We start from the raw sequence: 27,846 nt of genomic DNA on the forward strand, positions 1-27,846 counted from the left end.
AGCAGCTGAGAGACGAGAACACGTGTGTGTGAACGTCATTTAATTCCCTTTGAAACTTAGATGCACGTATTGTCATGCGGCCTGGTCCTACCCTCAGTGATAGCTCCTTTGAGCAGGACCTCCCCCTGCTGGAGGTCTGAGAAGTCTCCTCGAAGCAGAAGTCTGGAGCGCGACGCTGCGTCTTCCAGCCCTGCCACAGACTCGGCCATGTCCGCAAACAGCTGAAGCTTCTCGGTCAGCGCCTGCGTGATCACTGCATCCTTCTGGCTTAGCCGTTCTACAGTTGGGAAGCATGACACAGAAGACTCATTCCTGGACAAGCTTTAATATTCTAGACTTCTAGATAGTTGAAGGGTAAGACAACACACGAGCACCACCTTGTGGCCTCTAGTTACCTCGAAATTCTTTAAACTTGGAAGCTCGCGCCTCTTCTTCCTCACTGAACAGCCTTTCCTCAGTGTGAGGACAGCTAACGGGGGAGAAGACAGGAGCCAGATGAGGAAAGGATCCTGGCTTTGATTGAGGTGTGTGAACACTTTCTTTGGATTAGCCCGAGTGATAAACAGATGCGTGTTTGTGTGTTGCTGCAGCTACCTCTCTGCAGCTTGTCGTATTTGCGTCATCCATGAGTTTCGGTCCTCCTTCGAGCCGGTGTGGATCTCATACATCTCCGGCTCATTGGAAGAGGCACAGATGAGAAACATGGCTTTCTCCTCGTGGGCAACCTCCCTGACTATGAGCTTCTGGAGAGAGATAACTGACGGCTTGTTATCCTGGGAGGACCAGAAGAACAAAAGAGAGGAGGGGGCGGAAACGAGAATGAGAGCTGAACCGATGAGTTTACAAACCTGTCGCCCGTCACAGCAGAATTCTGCTCCTTCTTTCCAAAACACACCGAGCACATTTCTCTTTGATGCCCTTTTATTTTCATAGATACCGACGTACTCACCACTGCAGCAAATACATATTTCTGATCTTTTTCTTGCAGCAAAAGCAACACATCTGACAGCAGCACGGCAAGAATATCTAAAGGAAGAGCAACAGAAATGACAGCTTATTGATTTATAGAACCAGAACACGTGCACAGACAGCAGAGGAGTCATAGTTTTATTATGTGATAACCTTTGAGTCTGCCTGAAGCAGCTCTCCAGCTGACTGTGCCCTCATGAAGCAGCCGTCTCCGGCCCGGCGCGAGGTCCTCCCTCCGAAAGACACGACCGTCTTTGAATTTCCCCTGTGCCTTCGGCTCCATCCTGAGGTGTATTTCTCTGAGCCTGGAGCTCTTCTCGTGGAGATTAACCAACGTGTCCACCCGTACGATGGTGTCTTTGATCAGACCCAGCGCCCGACTCAAATCCACATGCTCGTCCGTACCAGCTAGGAACGAGGAAGAAATGATTAAACACAGCGAAGTCATTCTGGGCAGTAACTGTGATCTACGGAGCAGAAATACCTTCAGTGTTGTGAAGAATGCGCTCAACTAGTACCGGGTACTTTGTAATTCGCTGTGTCACCAATAAAATACACTCAGTCACTCCGAGCCGCCGCACAATAGACAGGTGACTGATTTTCTGCAAGAACAAAAGCAGAAATATTTGATTTGACGCTGCACGGTAACCAACGCCTCTTTAATGTGATATGATGCAGCTAATTCTGTGTCGGCGTCGTACTCGGATGATGTTTTGGAACTTTTTGTTGTTTTGCAGCTGATCTTTGTAGTAGCTGACAGCTTCAGGGTGGTGACTGCAGAAATCTCCATAGCTGTCCTTCATCTTCTCTCCGATTTCACCTGAGAACTGGACAAAGAACAAACGTCAGCTCTGTCGCCGATGGTGGGCATCAGCGTGCGTGCGTCTCCTCCATACCTGTGCGATCAGGACGTCTGCCAGTTTGTTGATGGTGTAGTTCCTGTCGCTGGGCGGGACGAGGCTTTCTCGCCGCCGCTCTTTGAGACGAGACAGGAAGTTTGTGTGAAGGTCGAGGAGGTTTTCCAAGCGGGGAAACAGACAGTCCAGCCTTCCTGCGTCCATCTGGAGGTTCTCCTTCAACTCCCGGACGTAGACGCGCAGCATGATCTTCAGAGTCCTCACATGATGCATCTCTGTCTGCATCAGCTCTACAGGACGACATGCATGTTCTGTAATGCACGTGTGTGTGTCGTGCACTGCGTAAAGCTCCTGGTTTTCCCCTCATCTACACACTCCGTTACATTTAGGCTTTTTAAACACACACATTTACACATTAAGGTTTATTTACAGCTCTCGCCGAATTAAATGTGCGATTCCAACTGTGTTACACTTAAAGTGCACGGCCCAATCAGTGTGCCTTTCAAAGCGCCGTCTGCACCCACTGATCCGCGCGACAGGCGGCTCACTGGCCAGACACGTACAGGAAAAATGAAATCACACTTACCGTATATCACGTCTTGTCTCTTCGCCGTTTCTTTAGTGTGCTTTTTGAGATACTGCTGATCAACCGCCGAACTCCACGAGTCTGCCTCCAAATCCTGAGCATCAGACTCCAGATCAGCCCGCACAGCTGCATAGTGAGCATCTGAGGAGAGCAGCAGAGGCATCACACCTGCTCTGCTTTGTTGGTTATAATTATTTTGAAAAGGACTTCTGAATATTGCATGATGACACCTCAACATGTGCAGAATTTTATAAATAATGACGATTCCTAAATGACCGTTATTGTGCAGGGTCCCTGTTTAACAGCTCATCCTTCTGAACTAAAGGATTTCCCGTCGCCTAAATGAGACAGTTTATAAAATCATCAGCGCGGCCGAGACGACGCGCGGCCTTGTTTTCATCTTTTAAACGATCTGTAGCAACTTTGTGTCTCACTACAGGAAACTTGGTCGCCTCTGCAGAGGCGAGCAACACTAGTTCAGACACGCTACAGTCGCTTCCAGCAATGCCGAACCCGCGTCGCACGTTATCATCAAGGTCGCTTTCCTCAAAGGGCCGATAACAAAGTGTGACTCCTCCTCAACAACATATGATCTCCGCCCCTTTCATCAGTTATCCATGAGCACAGTGCATGCTGTGATGTTCTTAATATCAGAGATAATATAGGTGATCATCCTCCATATTGATAACACAACTGTGAGGAAAAACAACCATCCTGCCCTGTCATACATTGTTAAAGCGTGGAATAAAACGGGTATCGGCAGAAGCCCTTTCATAAATAAGCCCATAGAGTCTCCAGCCTAGAATACAGGTCGAGGTCAGTCCTGAACCCACAAGTCAAACCAGCAGGACACACAAAGCCCTGAAGGTGAGCTGTCGCTCGAGCAGGCAGCTCTCAGAAGACTCAGTCTGAGAAAAGCTGGTCAACAATTTCCCACTGATACCAACTGAGACTGGAACTGTTATTCCAGTAATTCCAGTTCAAGCCACATTTCAGTCACTCAGCTGCTCACCTTCTACAATGATGGACTCGGTGGTCGAAGGAGCGAGGGAAATCGCGTCTTCATTGTAGCGTTTGGAGCGGGGAGTGTCCGTCTCATCCATCTCCCCAGGGAGGGATCTGAGGGAAGACAACCACAGGTCCAAGGTGGCATACATGGTGAAATGGAAACAACGTGATGCTGCTAGCAGCCAACACGTGCGTTTAAAGACCCAAAGTAGCAAATAAATCAAAGAAAGTAGAGAAAATCTTTCCTGATTTCTTCTTCTCCACCTACTGTGGCCCATCTCTCTTTCACTGCCCCCCCCCCCCGTTACCGAGCCATGCAGCAGAAAAGCAGGCAGCTGCAAGCCGTCTACACTCAGCTTCACAGGGCGTCATATTAGAAGAGACAGCCTGCCTTTAAGTGTCGACTATAAAAACATCTTACGGTGGCAACGGCAAAATATCGTTTGAGCTAAAGAGACGAGAATCTAAAAATATGAGACATTTACATACAGCAGAGCCTGCAAACATCGACAGTGCAGCAATATACGTTTCAGAGAAAGACTGCTCTGTGCTCCTCTGTGAATCTTTCAACTCAAAAAACAAAGAAAATCTCTTGAAAAGGAAACGAGTGAGAAAGTTTTTGAAAGAAAAAAAAAGGTTTTTCAGGGGAGAAGTGGATGAAGTCCATACTCACGCTGAACTATTGTTGTAATGAAGGTTGTGGCCAATGCTGGAGGTAGCAGCCGTGGAAGTGCTGGTGGCGAGGGCGGTTTGCGAAGCGCTAGATCCCAACGCACTAATGGTCATGCCTGGGCCACTGAACGAACCTCGATGGCCATCCAGGGCCTGAGATGCGGCCGGGCCTGCCTGATCCCACTCTCTGTCCCGGTCTTTTAGCGCTGGGAAATAAAGACGAGAGACAGGTGATCGGATGCAATTAGAGGACACAGAAGAGGAACATGAGGACAAACGAGGAGAGGACAGAGAGAAAGGAGAAGATGACCGGCGAAGTGGAGCGGAGGAGGAGCTCTTCGTGTCCTGCCCGAGCCGACCCCAGTGCTTTCTCAGCCAGGATCGCGGCAGGGATCGGAAGAATCTGCAGGTGATCATGTCGCGGTGCATCAACATTCGCATCCCCACACGTCCAGACAGACCCCACGAGGAGGCGGAGGACGCTTTGAAGGGTCCCTTTGTTTGGAAAGATCTTTTAGCAACCACCAGCTCCATTGCAAAGGTCTTCAAATCGGATGAGTGACTCAAGGAGAAGTGCAATAATGCAAACTGAGCGAGGTCACCAGTGTAAACAATGAGCCGAGAACAGCGCGAACCCCGCTTTTATACGCAGCCCACGAGACCCTTCAAGCCCGAGCTCCTCAGTAGAAGTAACTTCTAGAAAGACGCACACCCTTTGATGTTTCTCGCACTTTCTGATCCTTCACGCCTCCTCAATTCCTCCCTCTCTTGCTGATCTTCCTGACCCCCTGCACAAGCTACTGATTGGCTGGAGGCAAGACATGAGGCAAAACCAGGTGTGGGTGACAGGCCCCCAGCTGTTCACAAGAGACTAACAACTGCTACAGGAGATTAACTTAAGCTGCTGCCGCCGCCGCTCACGTCCCCCGTGGGTTCGCTCGCATGCAACCGGACCTGCTGCATGTTACAATTAGCGATGAGTGAGTTTTCCTAGGATGAATAAAAGCAAATGCATTTGTATCGTAGTCAGCAAAGCCCATGAAAAGACCAAAACCACTTATATATTCATCCTGCTAAGCAGTATCGTCTGTGTACCACCGGGTGATTAGCCCCCTCAGCTGTACTCAGAGCACCATTGCTCAGATTTAACACTTGCTTTTGAGGAACGACTTTAAAAAGACTAAAACGTGCAGCTTCACCCAGTCTTTTATTTTCTTTCTAAATGCTTTTGTTCAACAATGACGCCCTGTGGCCAAGCGTAAGATGAATGAGGTCAGAATGCACAGGTGACACTTGTGCAACACTTCATAGCAGTATTAGTACAGCAGCTCTGTCTTTATATGAAGTCGATACATAAACAACATTTCAAAATCAGAGTTTGGACAAAAGGTAAACCAGAAGTAAATCTGACTGTTCTCAGCGGTGGCTAATCATCACCTTCGCCTACCGGCTGTTGGAGGCCAATCTCCCCCTCCTATGCTCAGTGTGTAGGCGCACACACCACAGAGAAGCAGACCCACAGACACACAAACACACACACCAGAAAGAAATAGGACAAGTCCACCATCAGATGTGTTGAGGGTTCATGTTTTTAATCCTCTGGTGTGGCAACCAGCTTTCTAATTAGACATATAAAGCCACCTTCTGAGCCATCGATGAACCCCCATAGTTACACTGATACTGTGTCAGTGGGATCGGCGAGCACCACATCCGCACATCAGCGCTCTACTCACCGAGGTTAGGAGATCCTGATGAGCTAAGCTTCGGTAGCGTATCTCTCTGCGTGGAGAAAATAAAGAAAGACGACATTTTTAAGGCCAGTTTCTCGTGCTTTTATCAACAGAGTCAGATTATAAAATTATACAACATTGCACACAGTTAGTCTTTATTAACAAGAAGTCGAGCTGCAAATGAGCCGGGAAAAGCGCCCCGACAGAAGTGGATTCACGCGTCTGTGAGGGGATGAAGTAGCTTCATGCACCACCTTAATTTCTTTTACGATTCCTATTTTGTTCTCAGTCTTCTGTCTTACTCTTACATTTTTGAATGAGACAAAAAAGAGGAAATAATGTCAGAAAACGTACAACACTGGAATTTATAAAGTCTGAGTTATATTTCACTTTAGTTTGTTTAATAAAAATAACAAATGAAAAACAAATGAGATTATTTGTTCCACTTCCTGATATAATTGGACATTACAGCCCTTTGAAATAAGATGTCCAGCACATTGTGTGCTTAAAACCCAGAAACGTGTCCACACAAGTCACTGCGTGCACGTCACTGTCCCTTCATGCACCATCTCTACTTTCAAGATTAGGCTTCAAACTTTCCTTTTTGCTAAAGCATATAGTTAGGGCTGGACCAGGTGACCCTGAATCCTCCCTTAGTTATGCTGCAATAGACGTAGGCTGCCGGGGATTCCCATGATGCACTGGGTTTTTCCTTTCCAGTCACCTTTCTCACTCACTATGTATTAACAGACCTCTCTGCATTGAATCATATCTGTTATTAACCTCTGTCTCTCTTCCACAGCATGTCTTTATCCTGTCTTCCTTCTCTCACCCCAACCAATCACAGCAGATGGCCCCGCCCCTCCCTGAGCCTGGTTCTGCCGGAGGTTTCTTCCTGTTAAAAGGGAGTTTTTCCTTCCCACTGTCGCCAAAGTGCTTGCTCATAGGGGGTCATATGATTGTTGGGTTTTTCTCTGTATCTATGAAGCGCCTTGAGGCGACTTTTGTTGTGATTTGGCGCTATATAAGTAAAATTGAATTGCTTTCTGATCAGCGCTCCATCAAATCAATTAACGCTAAAAATCCCCAAAAATAATTTTTAAGAAGTATGACTTGTAGACTAGGATAAGTCCTCTTGATGCTCCAGTGAGCTCATATTGTGCAGATGCATAAGAGACGGTGTATGTTTGGGAGTCATGGGCGCGGTTGTTGCAAAATGTTTCGACAGCCCTCGTATTGAATGTGGAAATTACAAGCAGCAGCATCATCATCGACACTTCTGTTTACGCCCGCTTCACCGTCACAGTGAACACTGAATCCTGCCGTCACGGTCAAACAGCAAATTCTCGTTTCATCATCAATCCAAAAGTCATTTTAACATAAACATTCCTCCAGATTTCTCATGCTTGACAAAATAAATCCCGTCTGAAGGTTTCTACGTGTCATCACTGCCAGCGTTGCACTAATGGTAATCGAACCACAGAAGAGGACACAGGAAGTGATATGCAACTCCTTCGTGCAACATCACATTAAAGTCCAGGCCTGTAGAGCGCAATCAAACCCAGCGTGGCCTAATCGTGGCTGCTCGCCGTGTTTCGAGTGTTTACCTTATTCTTGCTGCTGGTGCACTCCCCCAGCAGAGACTTGCAGCTCTTGTGAACGTTCACAGCGCAATCTGAAAAACACCAGGGCAGAAACTTACAGTCAGTGTATCATTAGTCTTTGCAGGAGCAGGTTTATACAAGACCACAAAGTTTTGGCAATGATGCATGTTTGAAATGAAAAAGAACAACATTTGAGCAGCTCCTGAAGGCGACGCCATCACAAGTACAAAGCTGTGATTCAGACAAGGCAAAGAAACAGAAAGCTGAAGGACAGCACTTTCAGCTCATGCAAACAAATCACAATGTTTGTTTTCAGGCATGTATTTGTAAAGTAAAACTGGTGGGACTGGTGCAACAGTGGCTGTGGCTTCTGTTTGTTTCCCCATAAAGACACAGAGTCAGAGCGCAGTCGGACCAGCAGCTTCCTTTTTCTCAGTAACAGGTTTATATTTCTGTCTTTATTAAACCCAAAGCTGCTGCTGCTGCATGTTTAGATGACATGGCTGTATATACCTCTCTGCTAATTACACAGATAAAAGCTGTTATGGAAAAATAAACTGGGGGTGAGAAAAGTTCTCCTCTATCGCGTACGCGATTACTGAGATCTTGCAACCTGGCAGCGTGCAGTACAACACATACTGTAAACGCCCGAAGCCTTTTCTGGAGGACAAGGCTAGCCAAACAAATTAGTCATGCTTCAGCATGCAAAGCGTGTTCCCATCCCTTCCAGGTAAAACCACGATAATACAAACAAGACGGACAAGTACATGGTTGCGTACGCAGACTGAAGCCGTAAAACCTTATCTACGCTGTGACTGGTGAAAAACAAATTTCAGCTGACTGCGTCAAGTCAGTGCATCACAAGAGAAAGTGTGACGTCGCACAATAACTCGTTCACTGATGATGTTTATGTCCTAAAGCTTCATTGTCAGCGCTGCCTCCTTTACACCGACGCAGGCAGCGTGGCGAGTGTTTGAAATCAGGCTTTGTAGCTGGCTGACAAAGGTGACGCTGGCGTGAGCCGTACCAGCAACTTCCACTAAATGCTAAATGTTTCTAGTCCTTACCCCTCCCTTCTGAATGCTGGTACCACAATACAGCCGCTACAATGGAGACAAATGATAAGTCTGTATCTTCTTACCCAGAAAAAGCATGAAGCAGTGAGACAGGTGATCGTTTGTGTGTGAAAACGCTCTGCATGCAGCTTTTTGCCTCTTAGCTTTTTTCTCTGTGTCTGCTGCTCGCTCGCTCTCACAATAAATGAACAATTGCTGGCTCAGCTGAAGGAAAAGAAAACAGAAACTGGCTTCTGAATAATCTGAACCAGCACCGCTGTGCCTCTCTTTGAGCTGTATTCAGCAGATATATACTTAAATTGTGAATAGCAACTAGAAGCACTTTGCGTTGAATCTAAGCCCATTTTCCCCTTTTAGACTTTGTTTAGCAGCTAAAGGCTGGACAAGAAGGAACTTCAGAAGAAACTAGAAATTTCCAACTTTTCATCCTGATTCAACTAAAAGATGAAAAAGAAAATAAAATGTAATCTTCTTGCTAATCTGGCTGTTCGACAGACGAGCTCAAATTCATTGTTTAATGAAGACAACCGGCCCCACGGGCAAGGCTCATTCCTCTTTCTTCCAGAGCTCTCGTCCACCTGCTCCTTACTCTCACTACAGAGCACAATGTCATCTGCGAACAGTCCACAGAGACTTGACCGATCTGTCAGCCTGTCCATCAACACTGCAAACACAAAGCCCACCTCCGACTCCTACCACACAGCTCACCACTGTGTCACCGTCCCGCACTTCCTTATGCAGTACGGCAGTTCCTGTCTTGGAAAGGTACTGAGAAGCAGACGGGATTAATAATTAAGTATATCTGTGTGGGGTTTAAAAAAAATCAATGTCATTGCAAAATTATCAGTCAGAAGTAAAAGATTAACCTTAGATAAGCAAGAACAGTAGGTTTTCTGCTCACTGATATCACCGAGCTTATCATTGCAGCTTGTTAACAATAGCACACTGTGCACCAGTCATGCTGAACACACGGGTGGTGACAGAGATCAAAGTAAGCAGAGCTCAGGTGAGGAGGGTAGGGCTGTTCGATATAACCATATATATCTGATGACGATATAAAAGCGTCTGTCGTTTCATTTTACGCTGTCGTTTGTTTCGTGGTGTTGCAAAATAAACTGTTTACAGCAATATTTGTTCATGGTTCTGATGGTCGCTGCAGTGTTTATATTAATTTCTTAAAGTTCTCTCTTTCTCTTATATTTGATATAACCACACTACGGACGGACAAGCGCATGTTTTTATGCGTTGTCATTAGCAACAATGAAGGTAACAGCATCACGTGTCCGCTTGTTTATGTTCCACATAAACCTTTCACAATAAAGCTCAAGATCCTGTTGAGACTTTTCAAAATAAACTGAATCACGTGAAAGATGCAGATTATTTACAGATGAGAAGTAAAAAAGAGCCGCCAGGTGCTAAAAAATAAACCTTAGACTCAAACGTTAGAACAGGCTTCTCCCCGCAGCACGCCGTGTAAGAAATACGCACAAAGAAAACGGCGCCTTTACAACTTATGTCTAAAAATGTATCGTTTCAGCATCGGTTAAAACACTCGACTCCAGCTACACGACGCGCAGCTGGAAACACTTCACGCAAGTCGAGCTGCCCGAGATTCACAGAATTTACAGAAAATGTTACATTTTTGTGATTTACATCGTTATCGGACGACAGATGTCTGATATCGGGAGATGAGGTTTTGGTCATATCGCACAGCCCTAGAGGACGGGATCGCGTATCATCAGCTGGACGACTGATACTGTTGAGAAATGTCAGAAGTTACAGTTACTGATGTCAGTCGCTGATCCACGGGACACTCAGCTCCCTAACAAAACCACGACCACACCCAACATCTGCTGACACCCCATCGCACAACAAGTCTTCTTGCGGTACAGAGTGCACACTTCAGTGAGTCACAGTGAACTAGAAGTGAAAATGATACTTTGCTCTCTGCTGTAACTGATAGAAAATTAGAAGAAAAAAAAAAAAGCTGTGCTGCTACTCCACTTCTAGAGAAAATGTGTTATCTCACATGCCCGGCATTGGATTTGGCAGAGGTCAACAGAAGAACAGGGGTTTCTTCCAGGAAAGCATTATTTCACACATCACATCATGTAAACACTGTTTTCACACGCGGCCCAGAAACGCTGTCAGGTTGTGAAACTGCAGTTTCCGTCGCAGGTGGTTTTACAACATGCAATAACAAAGGATGCACATTTTAGATCCTAAAGCAGCTGTGAGTTTGCCGATGCTGGCTTTGAATCTATTTAGAAAGAATTTAAGAACGCCTGGCTACCTGATGGTGCTCGGGTGGCTCAGATTCAAGCAGCTGTGCATTTCTGTCAATCTTAAGCTCTCGTTGCGATCCTGCTTCACACACACAAATGTCTTTACTTTATTCCTTACTATATGATAGATGCAGATTGAAGGTGCAGCCTGGTTTGTGGAAAATATATATAACTCACAGCAAAGACAAAGTGCAAAAACACAGGAAGCTGTTGTGTTAATTCATGTGAAAGCAATAACCCTGTCACAGCTCTAAGTATAGGCTTTAAACCATAGAGGCTAGCACTGCAATTGCTGTCAAGGGCCACAAGAGCTCATTTTAGGTCACATCCACTGTTCACTTACAGACTAATGACGACTTAAACAAAAAACACTGACTATAGACGCTTGCTGTGAGTGGATCCAGTGGCTCTGTTATGACCAGAATCCCACACATGGCATTCAAAGTCACTAAGGCAGTCCGTTTGGTTCCCATGACTTAGAGAACCAGAGCCCTTTGTATGTGAACGTCGTTCGATTTATGTGAATGAAAAGCATTTTCAAGCATGTCCTCTCGGTCAGTCCACTGCAGAGCTGACACAAACAGCTATTAAACCATGGATATGGATATCCACAGTAACTAAATGCATGCCTATCAACTAGATAGGAAACCGAGAGAAAATACAGAGAGAGCATGTAAGCTACAATAGAAGTTAAACATATCACCCTTCCACAGAATAACTTGGACAGTGCAGTGTCACAATTTGAGAGGAAATTAACTTGACGGTAAAGTTCAATAAGTAGGCTGCTTATCGTTTTGAACCATGTGAAAAGCATGTGTGACCCCAATCAACCGTATTACCACAAATAGCTGATCGACTAAAGGTAAAGAGGAAAACAGGTCACTTTAAAAAAAACATTCTAGCACAAAGCTTCCTGTGCAATCATGCATGCAAAAAAAGAAAAAGAAAGAAGTTACTCTTAATCCCCAAAAACACTAGCGACAAAAACATTTGGGACAAAGTCCAAAGAGGCCAGACAACCCAATGACATCATCTAATGAAACGGGAGGGAAGCGGCGCAGTTTACAAAGTGAAGTGAAACATCTCCACCAAAAGAAGACCACCAATAATCTAATGCACAACATAAATTAGCACAACAACCATGCCTTCATTGTCGTACACTTGACCTTGCTTGGGTTTGAACTATTAGATTAATCTGGTTCTCACTCCTGGAAGTAATGGTCCAAACCATTCTACTTTTTCTTGGTAATGGTGCTTCCCCCCCCCTTCCTGATTAATTAGGCCAAAGGTTACCAGTATTAAAGTAGACAACAATGGTCCACAGGAGGAGAATACTAGTGTGAGAGCCAAACCTTCAATCGTGTAAAATGCAAACATTCAGAGAGCCGGGCATGCTTGAAGGAAAGGCAGTGATGCATAAAGAAGTGTTGTGCTAACAGGCAGACATGGGTGAGACCCAGAGTCAGTGGAGTGGGCTGTTATGCACTGGTAGACCTGCCAAGCACAATTAGCACCATGTGACCCAGTCAGAACAGAAAGGCTGAAGAGTGAGGTGACAGGCTGAATGGTCACCCCTCAGCCTGGGGCATTCCTATCGCCTGATGCCAGCAAAGCTCTGGCAGAAGGGCATCACCTGCCCGGCTGAGGAATGGGAAGCATCTCATTTAATACACTGAAGAATATACATTTAAGGAATAAAAGCTGCCTGGGTCTCAGTCAGCTAAGAGGAGGGAGCAAAGACAAATAAAGGAGGCTGATGGAAACGAGGTGGAGACAGCCTCGGTCAACACTGCTCTAACATTACTGCTGTAAACGTGAATACACGCTCCGTTTGAAACACGTTACATGAGAGGAAACGCCAGTAAATTAAGACTTCAGGCACACCAAGTTATCTTGGAAGCTAACGCTAGCAATCACCTGTTGAGCTTCGTGCAAAGTCTACAACCGGCAGCAGAGCAAAGTCACCGAAAAACCCACGTAAAGTTCAACAAACAGACGAGTTTCGTGGCGTTGTGGGTTTGTTTACGCCACAAAGACACAAGCTTTCAGCTAACCTTGTGTTTCGAGAAGGAGAGGTTGTTCGCGAGCTAGCACGCTAAGCGCTGCGAGGCTAATAAGTAGCCAGCACTACGCTGAGAATAGCTGGGAGCTAATTTGGGCCAGCTAAGTATAAATTAAACTCTCGGGGAAGTAAATGTGTCTTGCCCTTATTATCACACCGAGTCAACACTGGAGGGAAAAGAAAAAAGCTCCTAGTTGGCTTTGATTAGCTCTTAGCTGGCTTAGCTAACGACAGGAATGACTGAAAAGTCCACAGAGGGAAACAACGGGAGTTATCCACCTGATCCCGCTTGAGACCATCGCTACAGTAGCCGCTTCTTACCGCCCAAGAAGACTCGGGTTTGCCTGAATCAGCTGCATCCGAAGGGAATTGTAGTCTGTCCGTGAGTTAAATAAAACACACCGGCCAGTGAGATCAGCAACAAGTATCCCACATACTCTGTTTTGTCCAGTTTGTGTCTCCACTGGGAACAATCTCTGGCATACAAACGACGCATTCCACAGGCTGAATCCCCACAGGGCTGAGTTCAAATTAAAGGGACACTCACTTGTTTTCTCACGCCTGTGTCCGCGGAACAACAACACATGAGCATCTAGGGTTTGTGACTTCATTCAGCAGCAGCAGCGATGATGATTGATGGATGGAGAAATGTAACAGATGCATTATTATAATTATTATTATTGTTTTATCCAGATTGTTTAACACAATCTCGGAGAGTGAAAGAGCCCGAGCATCAGAGGAAAAGTGTACTGGTACTGATTTTCAGGAACAAGGGTGATGTACAGAGCTGAGGCAGCTATAGAGCGATACAGCTGATGAGTCATACCGTGAAGATATGGGAAAGAGTTGTTGAGAGGTGACGATAAGTGAACAGCAGTGTCCTCATGCCGAGAAAGTAAACTATTTCCCTATGGGGACTAACACGCACACTTTACTTTACACTAGAGACATGTTTGCTTTGAGAGTGCTGATGGAGAAGTGTAGAGAAAGTCAAAAAGAACTGCACTGTGGTTTCTGTGGATCTATGAAAGCAAGAGAGGAACTGTGGTACTGCGTGAAGAAGGATGTGAGGGTGGTGCAGGGTGTACAGCAGGTTTACAGGCAGGTTCAAGGTGAGGATAGGATTACACCAGCAATCTGCTAAGACCCTTCCTTCTTCTTTGACACAGTGATGGAGGCTCTGTGGACTATGATATTTACAGGCAACAATGTGATCTGTAGTGAGACCGGGGAGCAGGTGGATGAGAGCCTGCTTCATCCGCGAGTATTAGGGATGATTTGCGGCAGAAGGATAGCAGCAAAATGAAAGAGAAGGTTTACAAGATGACAGTGTATGGTTGAAGATGCTCAGACTTTCACTGGGAGTGACCAGGATGTACAAGGTTAGATGTGGATATGCTGGGCAAAGGATGTTGAAGGGAGGAAGAAAAGGAAGGAGGACAAAAGAGGGGATTCGTGGATGTAGTGGTATGTAGTGGGTCGTTGTGATGATGCTAGGGACAGGGTGAGATGGAGGCAGATGATCCACCCAGCTGAAAGACGAAGATGTCAAAAAAGAGGCAGTCCAAAGAGGAAGACACTGAATGTGTGGCACGCCGAGCCTCGCTGAAGGATACCAGAGCAGCTCTGTTTAATAAGCAAACAATAAGAAACAACCATATATTACATCCTGACCGCCAGACTGCACGGTGTATAAATATCCTGGACGTATTATGGCCTTTGTCTGCCACAGAATAGAGGGAGAAAGGAAATATTGGGTTATAGTCATGAAATAATGAAGCAATAGCACAGAATGACTAAATGCCCCCAGTGCTCCCATCCACATGTGCCAGTGAAAGCAAAGAGAAATGGTGATGACATTGAGAACACTTCTGTTTCCTTGTTACTGGAAACTTTATTTGTTGATGTGAAATTCTCAACAGCCAGACCACATGGCTTATGAGAAGACGGCCTCTGGTTTACAATAATGTCAACACATGTGACAAAAGTCCACACTGCCAGCATCAGTCACGGTGATGGAAAGGAAATACCCAGTAGGAGTTTAAAACTGTCACTTTAACAAACCTGTATAAACATAGATGTAACATCAATACTGAGAGTGTGTCTAGAACCATCCATTTTAACTGCATCGCTTTAGGTTTGTGGACATTTGTTTATGCTCTTAAGGTCCGCCCACAGCATTCCTGTCACTGCCCCTCCTAGAGTCCTGAACGAGATTTCTTCCTGTTTAAATGGAGTTCTTCCTTCCCACTGTCGCCAAGTGCTTGCTCAAAGAGGTCATCTGTATTATTGTAGGGTCTTCGCCTTCCAGTATAAAGAGCCCTGCGGCTGTTGTTGTGATTTGGTGCTGTATAAGTTAAACTAATTAAATGTAACTGACCTGACTTGACGGTGCCATCGAAACACGTCGATTCTTTTCTTTTTCAGTCATTCTGCTGTAACATTTGCTGCTGTGCTTGGGATCATTGTCCTATTGTGTGACCCAGGTTTGGTCAGACAGACAATCTCACATTTGCCTCTAGAATACTTTTGTATACTAAGAAGTGCACAGTGGACTCAGTGAGTGCAAGGTGTCCAGTCCCGGGGCTGCAAAACGAGCTGAAAGCATTGCCCCGCCCACCACCGTGCCCAACAGTTGATGTGAGGTTGTTGTGCTGGTATGCTGCGTTTGATTTTCTCCAAACGTGGCGCTGTGGTTTGGTCAGATGCAGTTTTGAAACCTGTGCTGCCATCGTCTTTATCAAGAGAAGAGACTTTTTATCATTTTACTGACATGAAGCTTAACATTTGACACGCAAACTAGTTTTACTTGAGTAAAGTTGTCAGACACGTTATGGTCAGATGTGAATAATACAGACTAAAGGTTCTTAACTCTCGTCTACGTCCACTAACACGACTGCCATTATTAAAGAGTTTCACTGGGAAACTTCTTCCATGCACGGTACAAGTAGTTCATCAGAAGCTGTTGCAGTTATTTATAATCTTCCAAATGTGCAAAGACACATTCGGTAACATTATTCTGACTATAGCCTGTACGCTGCCCTTGATTGGCTTAAGAGTAACAGACCAATGGATTCATGAAGCTTTGGTTACCTTGAGACAAAGCGAGGCTCAGCTTTTCCACTTCGAGCTCATTCAACACGTACAAGACAGCAGAAATCTGAAATATGTTGCAAACTAGAAAAACAAATCTAAGGCGAGCTGCAGCTTCACCGAAACATCTGCAAGAATTTGTCCAAACAAGTTCACCGAGGTGTGTGACCTGATGAGGTAAAGTAATGATGAGGCGGGAAAGGGGAAGGCTGTGTCATCTTAGCATCTAACAAGGGAAGGGAACGGCAAAATGTCTTCTACAGCCCCAAAGAGGAGCCACAGTCACTGTGACGGGTGGTGAAAGCTGCTGTCTGATTCCATGTATGTGCTTTGACAAAGATGTCAGTGTAAGGAGGCTGAACGGGTGTTTAGTGAGCACAAGCTCTTCGTGTTGTATGTGCATGTGTGTGTGGTTTGTTTACCTGTGTGCGCCACTAAGTGGGCGAGTGAGTGTGCATGCAGTATAAATAGATGCGAGCTTGTGCATGAGCGCGGCACCTGTGCACATATGTGTCCGACTGAGAAGAAGCGTGGGTGCGTGTACACCTGTGGCTGTGGTGTTACTCACTCGTGCACTGCAGGCCATGCTTTTTCTGCAGCGCCTTGCTGCACAACGAGCACGTGGCACAACTGGAGAAGGAACCTGGCACCAAATGATGCCCATTGCTGTGAATGCCACACATTTTCTCTTTGGGCTCCCTGTCCTTGTCCTTCACCTTGTCTTTCTGAGGCTCTTTTTCGCGGTTCTTACCCTGCAGAGGAACAAGGAAAGAGGCAGATTGGTTTTTTCATGCACATGTTGTGTTCTTCAGACATAATAAACATGACATCTCATGGCTGAGGCAGGACATACAATTCGGATAGAGATTGCAATCTGCTTTAAAATGCAATCATTAGGCCAAACGTGCCACGCACTTCAGTGCAAAAGGTACATTTATATTTCGCCATGAAGTCGTAGGGGCTTCACAGGATTACCTTGTCTTTATTGAAGGAGCCGGTCATCCTGTTCCTGAGAGAGCTCAGAGTCCTTTTTACTTTTGTGCCTCTTTCCACCTTCTCTATACGATCCTCCTCTTCTTCATTCCTGGTAGATGAGCAAGAGAGTAAAGTATAAACTACAGGCTAGTGTAAAGACACCACAGCATCTCTGTGGCGTCTTTTTCTTCTGCTTTCAGCCTTTAAAGGGTGAGATGGAAGCAGATGATCCACTGCTATCCCTGACTTTAAAAGCATTACACTCTTTGTTGAGTTTCAATTGACTTTTTTGTGCAGCATCAGGTCATCTCAGGGAGCTTTACATAGTAAGGGAATAAAAACCCATAAAACTTCCCCTGAAGCACACATCAGAAATTCATCCTGGCAAACAGGGGACATTGTTGATTAGTAACAGTTTTCTGATGGTTTCTATAAAAACAAACCACATTATTGCAGAACCAAGAGCAGCCTGCACTGTATCAGCACTTTGTCTTTCACTGCTTTCAGTTTTGTATCCCGTCACCGACGGCTAATAAAACTCCTCCCAGGACTCGCTGAGATCACAAACATCTCAAATGTGAGACGATGAGCTTCAGTCACAGGGGAACAACGGTGAGGGCCGTACTTACTCGTTAGAGAGGAACTCGTACCAAGTGACACTTCCTGAATCTTTGGCGTCTGATCTGCTGCTTCTCTGCTTCTCTCTGTCAATGACAACAATGACAATGAAAGGCTGGATTCAAAAATCTCCAAATGTGAGAAACGTGTTTGTCGTGGCTCAAGTCTTTAAACTGTACAAAAACAAAGAGTGTGGTTTAGACTCGGTGAGTGTTTTCCCAGTGATAACAGCCGTGTCACTGCACAATGTCAACATGCAAAACATGGCAAAAACATGCTTGCACTTACAGTGCAGTGTGTGCACACGCACGCTCTACAGTCTGGCTCTGCTGGTGCTTTATAGACTGGGACGCCGCTACAGCAGTGAAAGCACGCAGACCTCCCTCTCCTGTTTACTTACCCGTGGTACTTCTTTAGCTCCTGCAGAACTTTCTGTACCATCACCCTGAGACAAACAAGACACTGAGACTAAGTGGAGGAGAACAATTCTAGGAGCTGGGTGCTGATTTTGAGAAGAATCCTCCCCCGTGTGCTGTGTCCGCACACCGCCCGGGTACATATAAAATAACCCTCCCCCTCACACACACAGACACAAAGGGGCCATCTAAGGAGCTGGGAGAGGGAACTGTGGGAGGAGAAGGTTGCTGACATATGACATGGAGCAGAAATGTCAGCAGAGAGTGGGGAAAGCCCCTCTGCTATGTGGGAGTGAGAGAGCTGCAGCTCACCATTTAAAGCTACAGAGCAGGATTTGCACTGCTGCACTAAAGGAGTCAAAAACTGCAATAATACAATTCAACATAGTTTAGAAGACGTGTTTCCTAATGTAATCAAACTACTTCCTTCTTTCAAACATCTTTAAACTTGCACTCGACAGAAACAGCTTCTCGAACACGGTGAGAACGAGCAGCTATGTTGATGTAAATGACGTGTACTCACATATGCGTCTGTCCTTCAGTAGAATGCAGGTTTTCTTCCGGGTCAAATTCCTCAGCTACAGGTGAAAAAGATAAACTGGTCAGTTATGAGGAAAGATGCCTTCAGGTGATAAAACCTGAACTTAGATTTGTTCTACAGGCGTTAAAGCCGCCGGCCCACCTCCTGCTGCCCTGGCAGCCCGTTTGGATGTCTGTACAACACGAGAAATGTGTGCAGCACGGGAGCAATCGTCTGTAGCAAGGATCTCTGAGCGGGAGTATAGCTGCCTGCCGGGCTCACCGTGGTCCTGACAGAAGAAGAATAAACGCACGTGTATCCACTCCTCAGCAAGCAGCACACACACACTTACTGTATACGATAGATTTCTTATGCAGACGGCAATTTACATTCAGTTATTTTGGTCAATGTGGTCAGAAAATTCTTTGTGGTTCAGTTAATTTGTTGTTTAGTATCAAATATCCAAGCTGTGGTCACCTACAGCTTTCCTATCGTCCATATGTCCCAGACCAAAAGTCCTCTGGGACTTCCAGTCTTTTCCAAAAACTATTAGAAGCTCACTGGTTGATGTGTTCATTCATTGCAGTGTCACAGAAATGCACCTGCTTGTTCTGAAAGATGAACAGCATCCTGCAGTTTGAGGAAATCACTGAGCTCGAGTTCAGCGCAGAGCTGCACGTCTGTGACGTCTTCAGAGGGAACTAAATGACATTGTTGCTTTTGGTTTGTTGTGAGATTACTTTAACAAAAAAGTTTAGTTCCTCGATGCCACTTTTGAGTTATTACCACCACAGTGACCCTGATCTTTGGGCAGCTTACCCTCAGGCTGAAGCCATCAGGACTGCCGGAGTCCTCCTCAGGACACGGCGAGCAGCTGTAGGTGGACTGGAAAAGACTATTCTGTCGCTCCTCGTCATCATCATCATCTCTCTCTCCGTCACTGTCTATGGCCTTGGTGTCGAGACTGAGTCTGGCAGCACGGCAAGCAAACACAAAGCAAATAGATTTACATATACAAGCATGTGCATATACACACACACATGTGGGAGACAGAGGGAGTCTATGACTTGTGTGTATTTTCTGTTTTGTCAGTATTTTTGTGCACGTTTCATTTTCACAGCTCAAAGAAGCTTCACCGTCATTATTTAAAAAGCTGTGAAAGACCAACCACAGGAAACGTTCAGCTCACTTAAATAACACAGGCAGAAAAGTGTTTTTGTTTTTGAGCGTGACAACTGTGCTGAGTAATACTGAAGCAAGATGTTTCTCTATGTAGAAACTTTATTATATGACTTATGAGTCAAGTAGATTTGGACTGTAACAGGAGACGCTTCCTCTGAAATGTTTCTGCGTGTCCGGCTCTGCGTCTTACCTCCTCCCCAGGTTGATGGGGGACAGAGGGACACCCCAGCTGTGCCTCCGAGATGTAGACATGGATCTGATTAGAATAGGAAAGCTGTCCAGGTCTGGCTCTCCATCAAAATCCATTGAGCACTGGTCCTTTGCTCCCTCCATCGCCGCTGTCGATGCCGTTTCCATCGATCCCGACAATCCGATCAAATTACTTGGCGAGCTCCGCCCTACTGCAGAGCCTCCACAGAGAGAGTCCTCGCAATCAGTGAACCCACCTGGTAACAACTTAGGACTGAGCTGAGTGACCACAAGGTTGTGAGGAAGTTCCTCTGGAGGCTGTTCGCAGGACGGGAACGGTGCATTTAAGTGTGGGGAGTGCGTGTTCAGAAAAGAGTGTGCAGGTCGGTTTAGGGCTGGACTGTTTGTGTTTAGAGGCTCCTGGAGGTCGACGCTCTCCGTGGCTGCGGTCACTGTGGATGCAGTTGTCTGCGAGGTCGGCGTACCTCCCCGCAGATCTTTTAAGTACTCAGAGTCCCTGAGAGAGGGGCTGATGCTCTGCAAGTCCTCCACACTGCTGCTCTCCTCGATGCAGGGGCAGTCATAGTCGCTCACCACCGAACACGCATCCTGGACAGAGCGCGAAGGCACCCGAAGACAAGACAAACACAGCAGACGTGAATAGAAGTCCTGACACACTTTGGGAGCCTGGTGTGTAAAATGTTAGCGTTCAGTTATTCTTTGAACGAGTTAAAGCTGAAGCTGACCGGCACCTGCTGCTAAAGGTCAAGTCAGACAAAGGGAAGAATTCATTTGTCCATAACGGACCTCGGATCACTATTATTTTGGTAAATGTCATTGCATTTGTTGAGAACCTAAAATAATAGTAACGCTCAGTGTTCAGCTTCACCTGGTCATCACTGGTCCACCCAAAGGAGACGTCCTCAGTGACAGAAGCAGGAGATAATGAGGAGGAAGATCCTTTTGCACTGGTAGGCTGGACGCTGAGATGCGCACTGGGAGGCTCACAGGGCTGACTGCAGGGCTTGCTCTCTGATGCTAAAAACAAATCATTTGGCATTTATTAGTCTCGATAAACACAAATTTACAACCGACACGAGGAGAAAAGGCAGACGTCATCAGCTGTCTAACACCTGTGGAATGCATTTGAACAGTTGCAGTGAATAATGGAAGAAAGGCCCCGCCGGCAGCCCTGCTCCAGCCCCTCGCTGAAAGCTCCTTTGCATTTCCATTGCATAAACAGATTCCTCGATTCACATGATGCCACAAACCGCCGTCACCACTGGCAACTGCTCAGTGAGCCAACATTAGTCTCCATGTCATTTCTGGGAGGCTGGCGATTATTCCCTTGCTGAGCTTTCAGCAGCTCCAGAAGCGGCTTGCCTGCAATAAATCATATAATATACCAGTGCGCTCAGGTGACGTGAGGGGAACAGACACAGAAGAGGCAAACGTGGAATTTCTGGATCTTATTCTGGAGCTAAAAGTGTCATTTTATTACTGAGACATGATAAGAGCAAACATGTCAGAGTTTCACGGCGTCACGTCCACTGGTGGGGCTCCAGCCACACGGTTTATTCTGTTTTCCTCATTCAATGTAAAAATGGGCTTTTCCCAATGATATGTGTGTAATATGTGTGTAAACTCAGTAGGAGGGAAAAGGATATGATGCATGTAGTTAAAAAGAAGGTGCAGATATAAACACTGGAATTTCCCCTCAATAATGCAGCGATAAGTAAATATTTCAAAGACATGGCAACAAACAGCTCGGTGCTACAGCTGTGCTTCGGCAGCCCCTCGCCATGAGGAGTATTACTGCATGTAGCCTCCTGAGTTTGAGCTCGAGTTGAGCAGAGAGCGCTCCGGAGGATTTTACCAGAGCCTCTAAAACCAACAAAGTTAAGACAGATTTTATTGACATGTTTTTTATGTTTGATTTCAGCTCAGTGTGGGAGTAACTCCTGCTGTTTTGCTGCTCAGCCCACTCTCGGTGGGCCTCTCTTATCACAAAACGGGCACATCAGAGCCAATCAGTATGTTTTTCAGTGCTAATACAGGCTGAGATGCAGCTGATGTGTCTGTTTGTACTGCGTTCAGATGGTCATACAAGTCCAGTCACTTCTGGTGTAGAAATAAAACACCCCAACATCATATATGCAAGAGCAGAAAACCATCACGAACAGCAGTTGTTGCTTTTCCGTCTAAGAGATACATTTCTTGAATACTTGCCACATCCTGTAGAAGATGTCCGGCTTTTTAGCTGCTGATTGCACCAGCGAGTCTCTTAGCACAAATATTAATATTTTAAAAAAGATCAACTTAAATGACGGAAGCTTAAAACCTGAAAGACAAACATTACATAACTCGATCACGCAGACGGTCACTGCTGACAACAGGTCATCAAATAATCTGCTAAAGTTGGTAGTTTGATCCCTGCTGCTCCAGTCTGCACGCCACAGATCCAGGATACGAACCCCAAACGGATCCATTGGTTGTGTGAATGTTAGATAAAAACACTAAAGCATAGAAAACTGTGCCTGTGTGAATGAATGAAGTCTGTTAGTGCGCTCGGGTAGAGCAGAACCAGTCCATTTACCAGTTACCATGACACCTGGGGTGTGTGTGTGTGTGTGTATATCTATCTATATATCTATAGATATATATCTATCTATATATCTATATCTATCTATATATCTATATCTATCTATATCTATATCTATAGATATATCTATAGATATATATATCTATATCTAGATATATCTATATCTAGATATATCTATATCTAGATATCTCTATATCTATATCTCTCTATATCTATATCTATCTCTATCTAGATATCTATCTCTATCTATAGATATCTATATCTATCTCTATCTATAGATATCTATATCTATCTATCTATATATCTCTATATCTATCTCTATATCTATCTATCTATATATCTCTATATCTATCTATCTATATATCTATATCTATATCTATATATCTATATCTATATATATATATCTATATATCTATATATCTATATATCTATATCTATATATCTATATATCTATATATATCTATATCTATATATATATATCTATATATCTATATCTATATATATATATCTATATATCTATATCTATATATATATATCTATATATATATATATATATATATATATATATATATATATATATATATATATATATATATATATATAGATAGATATATATATATATCTATCTATATCTATATATATATCTCTATCTATATATATCGATATATATCTATATATAGATATAAGACACAAAGCTTGCCTATTTTGTTATTGTTGACTTTTTATTACGTTTACCAACTATTATTTTACGCATGACTCTAACTGCATGCGTGATTTTGGTCTTTGATTGCTTATAAGAACGGTGCCTATAAATAAAATTATTATTTTATTTTTTCAATTCCTACTTGAGTTATATCCTGGTTACTGTGCGCTGGTGAAGGGTTGTTTGCAATGAAAAGTTTTATTCATTTCTATTTATCATCATACGTGTCTCCTCTTTAGTGTTGTGTTGATTTGATGCGTCTTCCAAAAGACATCTTGAGCTCAGTTAGACTCAGAAAAAAACGAACCCTCCTAAATCACCATTAACCATCAGAGCGACACACACACACACACACACACACACACACACACACACACACACACACACTCTAACATGATGTGTGTTTTTTCCCTCTCTCAGAATCACTTTTGAGACCTCGGCAGTGGCTGAACGCTATGATGAAACACAGACATCGTGTCCTGCTGTAAACCAGCAGCATCCACTCCCGGCTTCAGCGGCGCAGTCAGGGCTGCTGTCATATAAACACACAGACAGACGCGCTGTAGATCCAGTTTTCTATATTACTAAATCACAGGCCGAGGCTGCAGCGGTGGCAGTGTCCTCACTGGAAGGAGAATTTGTTTGCGTCCCGATCCCGCTTGTGTTGAGTAAACTTAAGACAGCCAGCAGGCGCTGCTGCGGTTGCTTAATGCTGCCTTGCAGCGCCACTGTGGCCTTTTATGGTCGGCCTCTCAGATCGCCCCCGACATGACACAGAGACGAAACGCCCGTGTGCGTCCTCAGGTGAGCGCGTTTGCGCGTTTGTCACTGTCAGCGGTTTTCTTCGCAGTTCGGCTCCACGTACTAAAACTAGTGGCTGTAATGAACAACACCAACATGAACGGCTTTGCATCTGTGATTTACTCAGCATCGAGCCTCGCTTTACTTTCTAAACATCTCTAAAGAGGTGTTTATTATTCAGCTGCTGTAATGGTGAGTTAAGTCACATGAACTGCGCTGAGCTGCTGAATGATTGCAACCGCTAATTAAAAGGAAAAAGAAACCAGAAGCTGTGCATCAGCGCTGCAGCCGGTGTGACGAGGAGGAAACGATCGCACGTGTTTGCCACAAAGTCTGTCGTTCGTTTGTCTGCAAAGCTAATCACAAGAGGAACTCATGTGATTATGTCAGTTGATTTTGTGATCTTGATGCTTTCTTACATAGTGTGGCGATACATCATCACCCAGTGACACAAACCACAGGAAATAAAACTACAACTCATTTAATAAAACTTACAGCTCCTGTCTGTCTGAGACACAGAGCTCACATTAAGGTCGTGGTGACCATTTAGTATCTGTCACTGGTGCTTGAATCACACAAAGTGTGGGCTGCTGTGTCTCTGTGTTTGCGTGACGGGCTGGAGGTGAAGGCAGAAGCTGTGAGATCTGAGGTTGAAGCAAACATCAAAAAACAACTGTCAGGCTGCAGAGCCTCTTTGATCACAAATGCGCCCGACGGCTGTTTTCACAGAGCTGAGCGGCCCGGGTACTTTGGACGAAAGCAAAGTGGAAACGTTCCACGCTGCTCGTGTGCGCTAAGCATTACATTAAACCACGAAAGCGCAGGAAGCAGGAAACTAGCTGCCGACGAAGCTCCACCTGTTAGTCATGCTTTCTCTAAAAGGACAACAAGACCAGTGCCACACCAAGTCCCACGCAAAGCTTCACAGCCTGAACTGTCCACGCACGGTGCAGCTCCACCGGTGGACACACAAATTCAGTAATAGATTTATGCTCAAATTTGAAAGGTGCATGGTGACACTGCACAGAGTGAGAAATGACTCACTGAACTTTGCACCAACGTCTCATCTGCTGCACTAACTGTCTCCGACCACAAACCCAACCAGGTCAAACTGGTAAACAACAACGGTGTGAAAATGGCCAAAGGAAGCCAGGAGAACATTAAAATAGCAGCAGCAGTAGCCAGCAGGTATAACGCACATCTCTGGGTCACATCCAGTCTGCAGCCCATGCTGGGTCACCTCCCCCCATCCACCCAACATACCCACGATGGCTGAAACATGAAGTCAGTGTAAAACCAGGTTACCTCTCTTGAAGGACCATCTCTTCATCCAGAGTCTGGAGAAGGATGGCCAGGAGTTGTTAAGAGGAGAGTCCGCCATAGGAGCAGCACAGTGGGTAGGCCAGCAGGAACTGGAGCTCGCTCGCACTCGAGCTCTGGCACCCAGCAAGAGGAAGAGGGAGGTGAGAGAGGGAGGGAGCGAAGAAACGAGCGAGAGAGAGAGGGCGAGCGGCATCAAGAAGCATATCAGTGTGGTGTCTTTAAAAGGGGTGAGGGAGTGGGCTCTCAGACTTCCCGGGGGGGGGGTAGAGCTCTTGTTTTTAGATTCATTTGAAGCTGATTGAATGACAAAGTAAGGAGGAGGAGAGAGTTGCAGTTTTATTTCAATATGCACTCATGAAATGGATCCATAGCGCTGTGCAAACGTCTCCAGTCACCTCTTATTTCTTTGCATTTGGATTCCACAGCGTGCAGGAGTTTGTTTTTCAAGTCATCTCGAGAAACACTTGTTCAGACTTTCTGAAGCTCTTTCAAAGCTTTTTCTTTTTGTTGTGTGGATGCTTTTTCCCTCATTTTCAGTCCAGTCATCGTAGCATTTGCTGTTTTTCTTGGTCCACTTAACACTGACCTGTGAATCATTCGAGCATGCAGAAGACGCCCAACTCAAAGGATGAGCCCCTAACAGGAAAGCTAGCCAAGAACCAATTTAAGCACTTTGCACTTTCGGGCCTTGGGAGGAGAAATCCAGCAAAGACCCGACACAGGATGTGACGGAGAATAAAGGTCCAGTCATGCCAAATACTGACTTTCAGGCTTGTTCATTTGTACAAACCTCTTGCTTCAGACCAGTTAGCAGACGCAGCTGTTTTAGAGAAACAAAAACAGAAAAGGAGAAGGAAGCATACGCAATGAAAGTACAGGGTAAGGATCCATGCTGGGTTTTTCTTAGATTCAGATTCACAGGGAAACTGCACATTACAGAAAAGACCAAGTCTAACAACTAAAGCAGGAGGTACTGTACCAACCGCTGACTGCTGCAGCTGCTAGACATGGGGCTTGGCATTTCTTGCAACTATTTCCTTTGCACCAGCGTCGCTGCGGACGACTGTCAGTGCACATCATGTGGAAGACTCTCCCTACTTTCCCACAGATGACACGGCTTGAAGCGTATTACAACCGAAATGTGCTGCACATCGTCTCACATTTGATCCACCGCCAGTCACAACCTGTCAAAGTTTATAAAAAAACTAAAAACACACAAAGTGCACTTACGCTGGATGGAAGGTCACAAGTGGCAGCGTGTAAATTCCTCCTGTTGGCCAAAAGAGTGAATTAAAGGCAGAAAACCCCCAAAAAACAGATGCTTTAAATCCTTCAGATGGGACTGTTCTGCAGGAACGTCGGACTCAAACTGAGCGCATACAGCCAAAACAGTTGCCGTCTCTCAACCCGCTTCCTCTTTCTTTTCTTTCCCCTTTTTTCTGTGTGTCATTCTGCTCAGCTGAGGAGAACCGCACTCTGAATGGCCCACACGTACAGTTTGACACATCACTGCAGCAGCGTGATAGCGCAGCAGTGTGGAAGCGTAACCAGAACGAGTGACCTGTTGGCAGTAAACCTTTGTTACTCACAAAAACAACGTCTCACTCCATCGAAGAGCAATAGTTTCGTCACCGACCATCAGCACACACATATACGCTGAGATGTAGTTTGACGTCTCTGGTGTGTTTTTCTGCTACTACATCTTCTCATTGTGCAGCTTTGTGCTTCCATGCAAAGCATTTACATAAAACAAGTTGGGGAGGAACTAGATGTGCTCATAGTGGTTTCCCTCAGTGCATAACGACGAACGCTGCACTGCTGCTCTTTTACTTTCAGATCTTTTTCTGAATCAAAACTAAGGCTTGTGCAAACCGGCCGTGCAGTCTTTGTGTTTTTCCCCTGAAACCCAACCTACATGCAGAGAATGGAAAGAAAAGTATTTGCAATGTGCAGCTTTAAGACGTCTCTGTGCTTCAGAAAAACACACAAACCTATTGTAGTTATTTTTTTCATTAAGCTTAAATTGGCCAGATGGGGGTGCATCAGTTACTCTTCTGCTTTGCAGTGCATGGCTTCACCACAACAGGTCTCAGGCTGAAAAACACGACGACGAGAGCTAATAGGTAAGACTTAGCTCCTCCTCAACCACCATCAAGATACCACTTTGCAGAGCTGTTTAGGTACATGACGATTTTTATCAGCTGCCAGCCACGGCTCTGCGTCTGAACTAGGATGCTGAAGTGTGAGAATGCTTCAGTAATGTTGAGTCCAAATGTACAACTTAAATGTTTTTCCATTTTTATTTACTCCTTTCATTCAATCGTTGCATCTACTTTCCATTTTCTGAGAAAAATACATTTAAAAAATGAGGGACAGTAGAGTGCTTCTCTCCTGACCTGACTGATGAAGATCTGATCCAGAAATTTACATTTGGATTTGTCCCTTTGGTGTCTCTCAGACCATTTCCCGTCTTTAAGAATGGCTTCCTGACAGCCACGCTAACACCGAGACCATTTCTGACGAGACTTCAGTGAGCAGTAGATGGGTCGACTGAAGGGTCAGATCCATCTCTCAG

General features: G+C 45.2%; 1 protein-coding gene across 2 annotated transcripts in view; it reads right to left on the reverse strand.

Annotated features, from left to right (window-relative positions):
• arhgef18b (rho/rac guanine nucleotide exchange factor (GEF) 18b) overlaps positions 1-25,383 on the reverse strand; it is a 36,845-nt gene extending 11,462 nt beyond the window's left edge. Inside the window, exons 1-23 of one of the 2 annotated variants that reach the window (XM_082524338.1) lie at positions 25,254-25,383; positions 20,732-20,880; positions 19,844-20,451; positions 19,291-19,441; positions 18,634-18,760; positions 18,475-18,529; positions 17,936-17,980; positions 17,547-17,621; positions 16,918-17,026; positions 16,511-16,694; positions 7,430-7,497; positions 5,826-5,871; positions 4,094-4,298; positions 3,425-3,531; positions 2,413-2,553; positions 1,866-2,116; positions 1,671-1,796; positions 1,454-1,571; positions 1,123-1,377; positions 950-1,026; positions 595-773; positions 396-469; positions 92-277 (exon numbers count right to left, since the gene is read on the reverse strand). In XM_082524338.1, the coding sequence (XP_082380464.1) occupies positions 92-277; positions 396-469; positions 595-773; positions 950-1,026; positions 1,123-1,377; positions 1,454-1,571; positions 1,671-1,796; positions 1,866-2,116; positions 2,413-2,553; positions 3,425-3,531; positions 4,094-4,298; positions 5,826-5,871; positions 7,430-7,497; positions 16,511-16,694; positions 16,918-17,026; positions 17,547-17,621; positions 17,936-17,980; positions 18,475-18,529; positions 18,634-18,760; positions 19,291-19,441; positions 19,844-20,451; positions 20,732-20,880; positions 25,254-25,329 (3,412 nt within the window). In that variant the 5' untranslated portion in view covers positions 25,330-25,383. The remainder of the gene's footprint in view (positions 1-91; positions 278-395; positions 470-594; positions 774-949; positions 1,027-1,122; positions 1,378-1,453; positions 1,572-1,670; positions 1,797-1,865; positions 2,117-2,412; positions 2,554-3,424; positions 3,532-4,093; positions 4,299-5,825; positions 5,872-7,429; positions 7,498-16,510; positions 16,695-16,917; positions 17,027-17,546; positions 17,622-17,935; positions 17,981-18,474; positions 18,530-18,633; positions 18,761-19,290; positions 19,442-19,843; positions 20,452-20,731; positions 20,881-25,253) is intronic. The other variant, XM_082524339.1, reaches the window with a different exon arrangement.
• Between the last annotated feature and the right edge of the window lie 2,463 nt (positions 25,384-27,846).

The sequence above is a fragment of the Aulonocara stuartgranti genome (genome assembly GCF_965226115.1).
Source record: "Aulonocara stuartgranti genome assembly, chromosome: 23".
Lineage (NCBI taxonomy): Eukaryota > Metazoa > Chordata > Actinopteri > Cichliformes > Cichlidae > Aulonocara > Aulonocara stuartgranti.